General features: G+C 43.8%; 1 protein-coding gene across 4 annotated transcripts in view; it reads left to right on the top strand.

Annotated features, from left to right (window-relative positions):
* The window catches only part of KDM4B (lysine demethylase 4B), a 160,311-nt gene that overhangs the window by 37,705 nt on the left and 108,863 nt on the right, over window positions 1–13,743 (top strand). For all 4 annotated transcript variants that reach the window (XM_034755557.1, XM_034755558.1, XM_034755559.1 and 1 more), the window contains 3 exons: window positions 475–650; window positions 3,762–3,876; window positions 7,435–7,628. In XM_034755557.1, coding sequence (XP_034611448.1) covers window positions 475–650; window positions 3,762–3,876; window positions 7,435–7,628 — 485 coding nt within the window. The remainder of the gene's footprint in view (window positions 1–474; window positions 651–3,761; window positions 3,877–7,434; window positions 7,629–13,743) is intronic.

Genomic DNA, 13,743 nt, shown 5'->3' with positions numbered 1-13,743 from the left:
GTTTTCCCCCCAGGGAGAGGATAGTGTCACTAGAAATCTCTAAAAGGCTCTGAAATCAGTGGGTGTGGGTACTGTCTTGTAATAGGGCTGATAGTGGATTTATTATAGTTTCTTAGGGTGGCAGGAGAGAAAAAAAAGCCACCTTCCAGGAAAGAAGGATATAAACTGTTTTGATGTACAGTGAAAGTCTAAACTAACCTAAAAATAATATTTCTCACCACTGATCTTCCTCTGGTGCAGCTCCATCAGTGGGAGGGGCTTGTAGTAGCAGGCTGCCAGTGTTTTAACCACTGTCACCTAGGCCTGCTCTGAGCAGGGTTAGATGACATGATGGTTAAAATGCATGTGGCTGGTCTATGGTAGCTGGAGGACTGCAGTAGTGTGAAATATGCCTACACTAGCATTTGTCTTAGCAGAAGTTAAGTGTCTGCATGGCGTAGATGTGACCTTTGTTTTTCTTTCCTCCTCTTCCAGGTGATTCCTCCCAAGGAATGGAAGCCCCGAAAGACTTATGATGACATCGATGACATGGTCATCCCAGCGCCTATCCAGCAGGTGGTGACTGGGCAGTCGGGGTTATTCACCCAGTATAATATACAGAAGAAACCCATGACGGTGGGGGAATACCGGCGTCTGGCCAACAGTGAGAAGTATGTAATTGTTATGAGTGTCAATCTGGTGCGGTATGATGAATTGGGAGGGGCATTTGGAAAGCTTTTCTTCTTTACAAGCTGGGGAGGAATTGCTGCCAAACTTGTTAAATTGGAAACATTTCAGTGGGAATGGCTTGTACTTGTAATGTTTCTGATTCATAATCGGAGGAGGTTGTGCTGGAGCATCCTTGTATGTTCTGCTGAATCAGTGTAGGAAGGCCCTGTTTGACGGCTGTCTTCTCAATGGAGATATATCTCACTGAGAAAATGGTTATGGGATCCATAGAAGGGCAGTGCCATTTATCTTGGCACTGTGGCTTGCCAAACTGGTAGCCACGTGGAGCATGTGCCACAGGTGTTTTACTGCCTAGATACAATGCTTACGGCCTTGGAAGTGTGTATGTTAGTGTTTGTGGCATGCGTGCCTCTCTAAATATGTGGGGATGTTTCAAGGCACTGTGTGTGTGGCAATCACTTAATCTTACCCAACTCACCAGCTATGTCTTCCTTCCAAATTTGCACATCCAGAGCTGTGGAGTATCTTGTTCTTTGGTTCTGGGAACTTTGATAACAATAGGATCAACATAAAAATATACCTAGTAGAAAAATGTATGTATAACTTGTATCCTTGATTTGGTTCAATTCCTGACTGCTAACAGACTCCTTTGGCAAATCACTTCACCTCTTTGCCTTATCCCCATTTTACAGATAGGAAACTGATATTTCCATACTTCACCTAAGTGTTGTGAAATATATGTGAGGTGCTTATGTACACAGAGTTCATAGGCAGTAAGTTTTATGTATCCAGAGCCAGTGCTTTCATTTAGGCGACCTGGGCGGTCACCTAGGGCACCAGGATTTGGGGGGGGGCAGCAATTCGGCGGCAGGGGGTCCTTCCGCGCTCCGGATCTTCGGCGGCAATTCTGCGGCGGGTCCTTCTCTTGCTCCGGGACTCGCCGCCTAAGTGCCACGAAGACCGGGAGCACGGAAGGACACCCACCCCACCCCCGGCCACAGAATTGACGACAACGACCGGGAGCGTGGAAGGACCCCCGCCTAGGGCGCCAAAAACCTTGGCGCCGCTCCTGTATGCATCTAAGAATTAAAAGCAACATGCATATTGAATAACCTGAGCATGTCTGTCTTTTATTGGAGGGAAGTTTACTTCATTAAAAAAAAATTCTTCAGAAACAGCTTTGGAAAATGAAGAGTGTAAAAGAGGAGAAGGCTGTTTGTTGTATTTAAGCTACAGGATTAGGAGCAAAAAGAACTGGGTTCTGTTCCTAGCTTTCTCATTGACTTACTGTGTGATCATGGGCAAGTCACTTTACCTCTGTCTGTTGCAGTTTTCTCCTTTCTGAAATGGGGATAATACTTCTATATCAGTGGTCCCCAATCTTTTTATGTTGCACCCCCCTTACCCGTAATGTAATCTGTCCAGGGGCTGTGGCTGGGAGTGGGGGGCCAGGCTGCGATCGGGGGCCAAGAGAGGGGGCCTCAGCTATGGGTGAGGCTGAGGCTGGAGTTGGAATGGAGCTCGGTGGTGCTCCCCTCCCCCCCCCCCCCCCGACCCTCGGGGGGTGGGAGGGCAGGAGCAAGGCTGGCATTGGGGGCCAGGTCAGGACCAGGAGTTGAAGTTGTGGCCTCGGCTGTGGGTGGGGCTGGAGCGGAGATTTTGGCAGAGCAGGGCTGGGTGGCACTCCCTGCCTGCCTCCAGTGGGGGCTGGCCTGGGCCCCACTGTGCCCTCCAAACGTTGCTTTGGGGCACACTCCACAGTTTGGGGACCACTGTTGTGTATCTTCCAGGAGCATTGTAAGGCTTAATTCACTGATGTTTACAATATGCTTTGAGATCAGCGGATAGAAGCTGCTATAAAAATGCATTAGCAGTATTGTAAAAAAGCAGAGAGGGAACTAAGCCAAAGTACACACCCACTCTAAAACCTATAAACCAGTTGTAGCCTAAGTTCTCTCTAAGGTGCATGGCTGCGCAGCCGCCTATTAAGCGCCACGCAGGTGCTCAGGGCTGCGATAGGGAGAGATGCCTCTCCGTGGCCTGGCCCCAGCCCAGACCCGGACCTGATGTGGCTGGGGGACAGGCACCCCTCCCCTGTTCCCGACCCAGCCTAGCCCCGGACCGGCTGTGGCTGGGGTACAGGCGCCCCTCCCTTGACCCAGCCTGGCCCAAACCTGCCACAGCAGGGGGATAGGCGCCCGACCCAGCCCATCCCCGAACCTACCATGTCCGGGGGACAGGCGCCCTTCCCGGGCCCTAGCCGGCTTGGACCTGATGCGGCCAGGGGAGAGGTGCCTCTTCTCCCCGCCCCCCACCAGCCCAGGTGCTGCTGCAGGAAGAGAGAGCTGGGGGGGCAACCTCTCTCCCCACCGTAGCTCTGGGGAGCCCCACTGCACCCCAAACCTCTCATCCCTGTCTTCAGCCAGAGCCCTCACCCCCCTCCCCCAACCCTCTGCCCCAGCCCTGAGCCTCCTCCAACACTCCAAACCCCTCGGCTCCACCCCGCCATATTAATTTTGTTATGTGCACCAATATGGAGGTGATGTGTCACACAGGTTCATGTCACATATCACCTCCATATTGGTGCACATAACAAAATTCATTCCGCACATGGGTGGGAAAAATTAGAGGAAACACTAGTTGCAGCGAATCAGTTAAAGTAGGCAGAACAGAGTGATTAACTAGGTGTTCTGATATAGGTTCCTCTGGGTCTGCTAAGTAGTTCAAAGTATAGAAGACAGTAACTATACTTGTTTAACATCTAAATGTCATCTTCGGAGCCCAGGCATCTATTCTGGTTGTAAGGCATGTCTAGTCTGATATAGTGTTTTAATGGCTCCACAAGCTCTTTTCTGTGCTCTGGTTACAAGCTGGTATAGCCGTTCACTCTGGGACCGATTATATCAGCACTGTACCTTTCCTCTTCATAACCTACTGCTACGGAGAGTCTGCTGCCCAAACTATAGCTTTCAGCTATTCCTACGCTAACCTCAAAGCTGAGTAGCTTATTCGTTTTTGTAATCTCTGCTGAACATAAGTTTCTAAGGTCTGTGACTTTTCCTAAACTCTTAGCTTTTCCCTTTGCTGGTCAGGTACTGTACTCCTCGCCACCAAGATTTTGAAGACCTGGAACGCAAATACTGGAAGAATCTGACATTCGTCTCACCAATTTATGGGGCAGATATCAGTGGCTCACTATATGATGCAGTAAGTGATATGTACATACTTTTCAGCTGCTTGTTAGATAGACCATAACGTTTCGTTCCCACTGAATAAATAGCAATAATACTTCTGCAGTGCCTTGCAATGCACTAGAATTGCATTGCACTTTACAAACTGTTGATTTAGCTTGGCAACACCTATGCGACGGCAGGTATTGTCCCCATTTTCTTCATGGGGAAGCTTTATGGTCTGATTTTCAGAGTGCTGGGCAGTGGAGTCAGTGGAAGCCAAGTGTGCTTAGCCTCTCTGAGAATCAGACAAAAAGTACCTAATCAAAGATCATACGAAGCCTCTGGCAGAGATGAGAATGGTGATCTGTTCTCCTGATTCATCCGCAACACCATTAAAGAAAATGGCCACCCAGTTAGAACGGAATGTCCAATCAGATGCATTCTAGGAAAAGCAAGCGCTCCTCCCACCTTCCCGTTTCGGGTGTTTTGTTTTGTTTTTTTCCCCCCTTTGGAAAATCAGCCAAAGAGTGAGATTTCTGCTGAAGTGCTGTAGTGATCCAGAAACACAACACTTCAGGCCTTGTGCTCATAATAAAAAATTATCTTCACTATCTGTAAATACAACCTTTTAACTGAAAATAAGACTCCTTTTTGGGGAGACAAAGTAACGGAATATAAACTGATAAATCTCTTCTTTTAATACATCTAAAATGTTTGGTTAATGTGGACAGTTTTGTTTATAGGCAAGTATTTTAGAATCCAAGTAGCATGGCAAATAAACAGTACTACATTATATTAAATATAAAGCTGGATTTGACCAATGAAGGGTCTTTTCTATCCCTAATATCTGATTTTTACAGACTTCACCTATTTTTAAACTATCTAAAACTGTAATTCAATCTACCTTACTTAACAAAGAGTTACTGTTTTTTTCTCTTTAAATATGTAAATGCAAATTTATATAAAATATTTTAAAATAACTTCTAAATCAGACCCAAATCTACAAAATATCTGTTATTGAAAAAGTGTATTTTTTTTGTACACGGAGGTGGGATTTTCAGAAGAACTCAGTCTTGGTCTAACTCTGCTCCTGTTGAGGTCAATGGTGAAATGTTCTTATATAAACCATTTTAGCTTCATGGATGAATAGGAAATTTATTTGGATTTCTAATTCTTCATTTTGGGTATAATTGTCCTGCACACCTACTTACACTGAGCTGGGATAAAGAGTGAACATGTTTCAGTGGTTAGAACCAAATGTGCAGAGCAGAGTCCATATCCAGTTGGAACTACAGGGGTTATTTAGATAACTGCAAAATCTCTTTTCAGAGGAATGGGCACTTTTTTTTTTTTTAATTGGTCACGAGTGTCCTAAGATGACTTTTGTGTGTTCACTGGGGAAGGTGACTAGATAGTGGCTATAAAGAACTTCTAAAAATCAGAATAAGGTGCTCTTTGAAGAGAAGAAATATACAGTGGTCCCCTCATCCTTATTTCCGTTTGAGTAGAAAACTGCATCTCTGGAGTGTTGACTGACTGGTTGTAATATTTAGACAGTTAAAATGAGATCACACTGTCAAACGTGTAGTGCTTCTGTATACACAACAGAGCAAATATTGGGAACAAACATTCTACACTAGAGCTTCTTGACTGTAAAGAAAAATACAGCCCCCGCCCCCTCATCTGACTTGGAATAAATACACATTATTGAGGCCTTCCACTGCAGTGGTTACTCAAAATGTTCGTTGACTTAAATACATTAATATTAGTATCTCCTGCATGCCTGTGGCGTTTTCCAGTGATGATAACCTGGACGAAATGTATTGATTCTTTAAAAAAACAAACAAACAAACAAACAAAAAAACACTTTTCAAAATTGATTTTTGCACCTGTATTTGAACCTTATAAATAGGGGTTATTCACTTCAATTAAACAGATAACATGTAATTGGATTACCAGACATTTGAATGTATGCGCATACTCTTGGTAACTGGCTTTGTCTAAGTATTTATGTTGCTTCCGTCACTGAGGTATTTGAATGCTCAAATATATAGTTACGTTACACCTGTTGTGCCACTTCCTTTCATCTTTTTTTTATTGGGATCCTTTCTGTGGTGCTGTGCAGGTTGATGTAAAAGTGGAATCAAGGGACACTTACCTTTTAATGTGTTCCATGTTTCCATGTATTGCAAAGTGCATTTGAATTGGCCTTTGGCATAACAGTAGAGATACTTTTAACGTAGTTGTGAAAAAGGTTTAATTTAACAGTTAGCCATGTAAACCATGTTAAGTTAAATTGCTTTTTAAAAGCAATAGTGTGGATGCAACTTAAAGCTCTACTAATCCTATAGGTGCTGCAAGCAGGTATTTCCAGAACAATTTTGAATACATATGGGGCATTGGGGGGGGGGGGAAGAAAGGGTACTGCTAGCTTCCTTTTGGAAATTCTACACTTGGTCAACCTTTCTGCTATCAGCTTGTGCTCATCAGTGGTCTTACCAGTCTCTACTGAGATGGAGAAAACCAACTAACCGGAACTGTTAAACTTTTTTCTCTCCACTGTTAATTCTCTTGAAATCTTGAAAATAGCAAAATTCCACATCCCAACTTTGTCTTTATGACCTCTGTAGGCCAGCATTTGAGGTGGGCCACTGTAATGTACTTTGGCTTTGCATGTATTCTCATTAATTAAGGGCACTTTTGAAAGCAGTGCATCTACCAGTCTGTTCAGTGAAGGATTGCTGCTGCTGCTTTAGAGCCATCTACTGGTATAGGCACTATACAGTCCAGTGCACTTGATCAGTGTCCCCAAAGTGGATCCTTCACTTGGAAGTTATTTGAAAAGCACATGTAAATTTACTTTACTGTTACTCAATTTTATTTTTCTGATTGAGTCAGTTTCCCAGTGGTGGAGCCCCCATAGAACACACATGCCTGCTCTGGAGATAATGCAGCTTCTAATTAAACACTATCTTGAAGCCTTACCGAAAAAGTAGCAAAATCTGTCCTTAGCGTATGGTGAACGTTTATTTAAAAAAAACAACAACAAATGTACTGGAAATGATTGGCACTTAAAGGGATTGAATTAGTGCAGACACAGAAGCCTGCCTGGAAAACGCAAGACTCTAGAATAAATTTATATCCAAATTTTAGGCTTTAAAGAGAGGTAAAATTTTGGATGTGAACATAATTCCTTTTAACCTTTTTGTGCATCTTATAGCTTTTGTAATCACTTGGGGGGGGGGGGGGAGAGGAGATGTAGAGCATAAATTGCACTGCATAAAATATATGGATTTTAAAAAAAAATTAATCTATTTATATGAAAGAGTAGCACCTGACTTCATATTAACCGAGATAAAAAATTTGCAAGGTTTATCACTGTCATGTTTCAGAGCATGCATTGATCCCTCTTTGGGCTCAGGAAGTTAGCCCTCCTTTCTTTGTCGTATTGTACCTATGACGTACCTGACTTCAGCAAATTTTGGAGTCAGGATACTGGAGCAGATCAAGGATTATCAGTCTGTTCTGCTAAAGCAGCTCCTGATATGTTTCTACTTTGACTATGCTGAATTGGAGCCCTCTTGTCTTGTAGGATGTAGAAGAATGGAATATTGGGAATCTGAACACCCTGTTGGACATGGTGGAGCATGAGTGTGGGATTATCATAGAAGGTGTGAACACCCCCTACCTTTATTTTGGCATGTGGAAAACAACATTTGCATGGCATACTGAGGACATGGATCTCTACAGCATCAACTACCTGCATTTTGGGGAGCCGAAATCCTGGTAAGTGGGTAGAATGCTGATGAGAGAAATAGTCATGTACCTTTTGTCTCTGCTCGGACACTACCCTAACCTAATTTTCTACTTCTGTGTAAGGTCTTGTGTATCACCCCAGTACACAACCTTGATAGGAAGCCAACTGCTGGTAATTGACAATAAGATGAAAGTGAATATATTTGGTCATAAAGTTCACATCACTGTAAGTTAGTACCCCTTAGACTTCAGATTAGTGATACTGACATAAACAGCTGGCTTCTTTCATTGCACAAAAACTCCTGAAAACCCAGTCTACACTAGCATTCCTTTGCAGGCTATTCCAATAGAAGTCTACACAAGCTCTCTTTCCCTACTCTTTCTCTCCTACTTGCCATTTGAATACATTATCTTTCCTTCACTTCTCTGTCTTGCTGTCTCACTTTGAAGTATAAGTCCTGGCTCTGACATCCTTCTTTAAGGGTGTCCATAAGAGAACAGGGCATTGGGGAGGGAAGGGGCTAAAAACTGTGAGAACTGTATTTCAGCAATTGAGACTTTTTGTAATGAATGCACAGGATTGAAGCTGAGACATAAGCAAACAGTGATAATGAAACATGAGCACTGCTGAAGCACTTTGGTATTAAAACACTGCAGTCCTCACATTTTGCTGTGGGGCAGATTGTATCTGTTCTCTTAAGCTTCTACGGGCAGGTCTACACTTACTTCCCGGTCCGGCCATAAGCAATCGATCTTCTGGGATCGATTTATCGCGTCTTGTCTAGATGCGATAAATCGATCCCAGATCAATCCCAGAAGTGCTCACCGTCAACGCCGGTACTCCAGCTCGGCGAGAGGCGTACGCGGCATCGACGGGGGAGCCTGTCTGCCGCGTCTGGACCCGCGGTAAGTTCAAACTAAGGTACTTCGAAATCAGCTACGTTATTAATGTAGCTGAATTTGCGTACCTTAGTTCGAAGTGCGGGGTTAGTGTGGACCAGGCCTACAGTTCAATATGCAGGCTATTCCCAATCTCTGAAGGCAGGTGAGGGAATTACTTCTTCCTGACTGATTCTTGAATCAGCATATGAAGCATTTTTTGGAAGCGTTCATGCATCTCCTGGTTAGAACTAACTTTCTAAGAAAATGATCAATAAATAGGGTGAAATGGGGGAGTCAGGGAAGATGGAATTAAATAGCTTACAAAAAGCCTGTATATGTGGTTTCCACAGGCTTCCTTCTGTTTAAAAGTATAACCAGAGAGACTTGGCGACCCAAAAGAGTGATTTGCTGGGGATCTTGATGTGACTAATAAATATTGACATTTGCATGCAAATTCAAGCTTAAATGTCACAGTAAAGCTCTTGTCACTGTGCCCTGGCACTGGCAGACAAGATCTTCCCATCTCTCAACAATATGAGTCCCCAGTGATGCCACTTATCTCCAGGCTGATAGAGCCTGCGGGTGTATGAGAGTTACCAGGAGGAAGGAGCCTGTAATGGATAAATATGGTGTTCCGTTACAATGCAGAGGGAATGGGGAGGAGGGGCTGGTCTGTGACACATTCAGCCATGGTCTTTGTGCAAATCTTTAATATCTTCCATTGGGTGATTCAATCTATTTTTGTGGCTCACCTGGCTTCACGGTTTCTCTTATTCAGGCAGAGGTGAAAGGACCTACAGGAGCAGTTATGCATTCTATGATAAACTAGTGTGACTTGAGGAGAAGTGGATGTCTGGGCTCTGAATAAAAAGTGACAAACTTTCATTTTAGATACCATCAAGTTGTCGTTGTCTTTGGAAGCAGCACATCCAAAATCATCTTTATTTGGTCCCTGGTCTCCACTAGGTGGTGCCAGAGGTGCATCAGAAATTTTTACTATCCTTTAACCACATAGCAGTGAACATGAGGAAAGGTAAAGCGTAAGGTCTTGGTTCTGGTAGTCTAAAGCCACACATCAGCATATAGATGTAAGTTGCTGTAAAATGTGTGCTCTAAAATGCTATGTGCAGAACCTATCTTTAATGTAAACAGGGTTTGCGTTGGGGACATGTGGTTTTAATGATACCCAGTCACTCCTTTACACGTTTGTGCATAATCAGCCCCTTTTCCTTTGTTTCTTGAGTTTTTCATTCTGTACCCAGAAGAGGAGTGTTGCCTTCAGAAAACAGGAATGAGACCAGTTTATCTCTGAGAGGAAACATAGGCCCAGCACCAAAATAGTAGCTGCTGCTTTGTATACAAAGACTCTACGCAGTAGCATTTGGATTTTGTGGGTGAAGGTTTAAGAATAGTCTAGAGAAAAGAAGCCATTTTTAAATGGCACTGTAGATATATGAGGCCTGACTTGAAATGTTGCCCTTCCACCCTGCATTTTTCCAGTTTCACAAATTCTTTGCGGAGTAATACAAGTAACGGGCAATGAGGCTTATCAAAAGGACAACCAGCTCTTCCTGTAATGCTGTTGCGGCTTCCCTCAATACCAGTTCTGCATAAACAGTGGGATTCCCACAAGCTAGTCCCTGTTTCTGTGGGAGAAGTGGAGCTTGTAGCTAAAGATGACTGTGTGTGCTGCAGTTACCGGAAGGAGGCAAAACCGAGAGAACTGAAAGCTCAACCTGTGTAGTAGAGCCAACAGCTGCCAAAGTGTTTAGAGGGTTTCATCTGCTTTTGTTTCTCTCATTTTTCTCAGAAGTTGGGGGTGGGAGCAGATGAAGCAAGAGGAGACCTACAAAAACTGAATCCCAGTTCCTAGTGGAGAAGTAAAGAGGAATCACAGTTGTTGGAGAGAGCAACCGCCAGACATTTGTGCATGGGGTGGGGAGGAGAAATGATAAAACGTGCTTTTAAAGGGACTTATGAGATTTGTGTGTGTATTTATTTTTTGGTTTTGCCCATTGAAATCGCAGGAGATTTTACTGCAACTGGTGGAGAGCTGATTGTGCCATGTTTAGCGATGGAGAGTGGATAAGATTTTAGAGTAACCCAGGCCTTCAGTGGCTGGGCTGGTTTCGTATTGAAACCAATTACGTAAAGCAAATATTATGAAAAATAAGGATGTTGAGGTCAGGCCATGGGTTGGGCAAAACATTTTTCTGTTGGGCTGCGCTTGTTATATAGATGACAGTCTCTAACACAAAGGTAGATGTGTTGTGACAAGATGCCATTGCTGGTTTGGCAGGACTTCCGCTGTTCCCTTAAGCGCAAGGCTAGAGCACATCACTTGCCCAAGTCTTTTCCTCCTGCTCTTCACCCTGACAGCTCCAATTAATGATTTCTGAAGCTCTTCTGTGAAAGCACATTGTCTGATAAGGAGTCTGGAGTCTGCAAACTGCTCTGAGCAGACCTGAGAACTTTCAGGCATGCTAGCCAATTCTCATCTCCCAGCTCTGGTTGCAGTGCTGCTACAAATCAGTCGGGGGAGCTCCTGAGCTTCAGAGTAGACACTCCTGCACAGCAGGCCGGCCCCAGAGAGGTCTGTAATGATGGTTCTGTTTTTCTGGCCGCACCTCCCTGGAAATTTCCCAGCGTTCTTCATCCTTTTTATAGACTCTTCGACCCTGCCAGTGATCATCTTAGAGGCACCTCGGGGAATAGCAGGAGTGCAGAGAGTTACAAACTTGACCAGTTTGGCGCTGTGCTCTGCAATAATAGAGGGAGGGCTATTGTTAGGTTGTCAGCTAGAGATATGTCTACACTGAAACTGAATGATCCTTTCTATATTGGTGGTCTTCCACCTGCTCGAAGTAGTCCATCAAATAAATAAATGTACCCTCCATACACACGTAAATATAAATATTTTTCTTATTCACATCTCTTTTTTTTTTTAGGTTTCTTTAGTTTAATCCAGAATGATGCTGTCAGGTCTCTAGTGAATAGTCCTGCTTTGCAATGGAGCGGATCTTGCCCAGCCTAAAAGGCTGCTTATCCTCCTCCTGTCGGGAAGGGGGCAGAAATCCGGCTGAATGAGGTTGCCTCCCAGACTCTGGCCCTGGTGGGTTCTGCTGGAATTATCCCCCTCCAAGTTTTACTTTTCAGTGGACTTGGTAAAGGGAAGAAGCCCTTCGACTCTCCTCAGGGACGGTGAGGAAAGTTTGGACTATGGAAAGCCACCTCAGGACTCTTTCCAGTGAACATAAAGGGGAAATGATAAGGCTCTCACTGGAGAGGGAGGTATGCGATATGATATGGGAGAGAGATTTTGTGTGGATGAGTCTCAGAGGGGAGTGTGCCCAGAAGAAGTCACTGTGGAGTAGCCTCTCCATTCCTGTCCCCAGAGATTCTGGGGTAAGTCAGCCTCCCACAAAGCATGGATTGTGTATGTTGGTATGGGAGTTACAATGAATGTTTGCATTTCAGCGGATGAATACCCTGAGTATAAGCTGTTTGGTTGTACAGCTGCTTGTTTTGTGTGTGTGTGTGTGTGTGTCTGTTTCATTGCACAGAAGCCCTGGTGCCAACACCTCGTTGTGTTACTTCACTTTCATAGACTGAGCAGAACGAACTGTGGCAAAATCAGTTCCTCCTCCAGTCTCATTTCCAAGGGAAGCAGATGCGAAATGTTCAGAGTAAAGTGAAGTGCGCAGACAGTGGAGGGTCATCCAGTGATAAGAGAGATAGAAAGCATCAAGAAGAGCAGCTTTCTCTCTGCTTCCAAACTCTCACTAAACAATTGCCTGGGTCCCTCAGCTTCTAAATCAGGGATAGTCAATTATTTTTGTCAAGATCCAAATTTCTTGGTCAAGGTATAATCAAGGATAGACTCCAGAGAACTTAATAATAAAACAACATCAGTTTGATTAAAAAAAAAAAAAAATTTCAGGGTCCATTCAAAAGCGTCTGGTGGTCCAGATTTGACCCATGTTCCGCCTATTGACTTATCCCTCTTCTAGGTCATCATAACACACACACACACACACCCACCCTGGGAGAAGAGATGGGTAACAGTGTCTGTCCTCAGCTGGTGCTGTTCCTGCTGTCAACCCAAAGGGGGCACTGTCTTTTGCTTGCCTCTCATCAGAGAAACTTGATCATGTCTCCTTTGATGCTCCAATGTTCAGATTCATCTGTAGCTTGTTGTGATGACCATGTGGCTGTCTCAAGCTCAGCAGAGGCCATTCTTTGAGGCGTGAGGTAGGAAGGGGGCACCTCGCCTCAAACACACACACACACACACACACACACACTTCAGGAAATTTTGAACTGTTGAGTAATTTCATTTTAAGCTTCACAGTCATGGAGCTGCCAGATTGAGTCTCTTGCTTGCATGTCTCTCCCTAATTATAATATACTGTTCCTCTTACAGTAGTAGCTTAATTACAACCTTTTCATAGTCTGTCTTCATTTTCTAAAGTTTGAATTTATTCCAGTTTGCAGCCTGTATTAAACCTCTTGTGGTAGGAGTTTTTACTGTATCAATTATACGTATTATGTATAATTACCTTATATACCCATATGTGGAGCTTTAAAATGCAGCGAATTGTCAAATGACGTTAACAGGAGACTTGACTTTATAATGGCAAAAGCAACTAAATTGAATGCCAAGACCAATGCTCTCTGCTCATCACACTTTCTGCTGAGGGATGTCTTTTGCCTCAGCCTTTGTGAACTCAGAAGTTGGTGTTGAAGCCGTGACAATAGCAATGCTACGAAGTGCCATATACCGAGTTTATATAAGCACTCCTATATCCTATGTTAAAGCTTGGTCACTATATCCACTCAAAGCTGCAGTAGCAGTCATGCAGATTTAAGGTACCTGAATCAGCCCTCGAGGGGATAACGCTGCTTTGCGCTGTCTGTTGCCATCTGAAGATTTCCAAGTGCTTTCCAGACATTGCCCCGAAACAGCCTTCTGAAGTAGGTGAGTGTTAATATGTACCCATTTCACAGAGCAAGTTAGTAGCAGAACTGCTGTCATTGGTTCCCTTTATGCAGCTTGTTTAGTCTGCTGAGATACAGTTAGAGAATGAATTCCTAACTTAGAGGGTGCGGTTAATTACAGCTGAACAATTTTTAATTGTGTTCTGGGCTTTAGAAAAACTGGGCATTGAGGTTAAAGCTAATATAGTCTTTAGTCTACCTTTGCCCTGAAGTGCACATAGGAGATACATTTGAAATGTCTTTGCCCTAGGATGAAGAATTATTC

This window comes from Trachemys scripta, chromosome 22, assembly GCF_013100865.1.
Source record: "Trachemys scripta elegans isolate TJP31775 chromosome 22, CAS_Tse_1.0, whole genome shotgun sequence".
NCBI classification, from domain to species: Eukaryota; Metazoa; Chordata; order Testudines; family Emydidae; genus Trachemys; species Trachemys scripta.
Note: the sequence above shows the minus strand (reverse complement) of the source record. Positions and strands in the feature narration are given on the sequence as shown.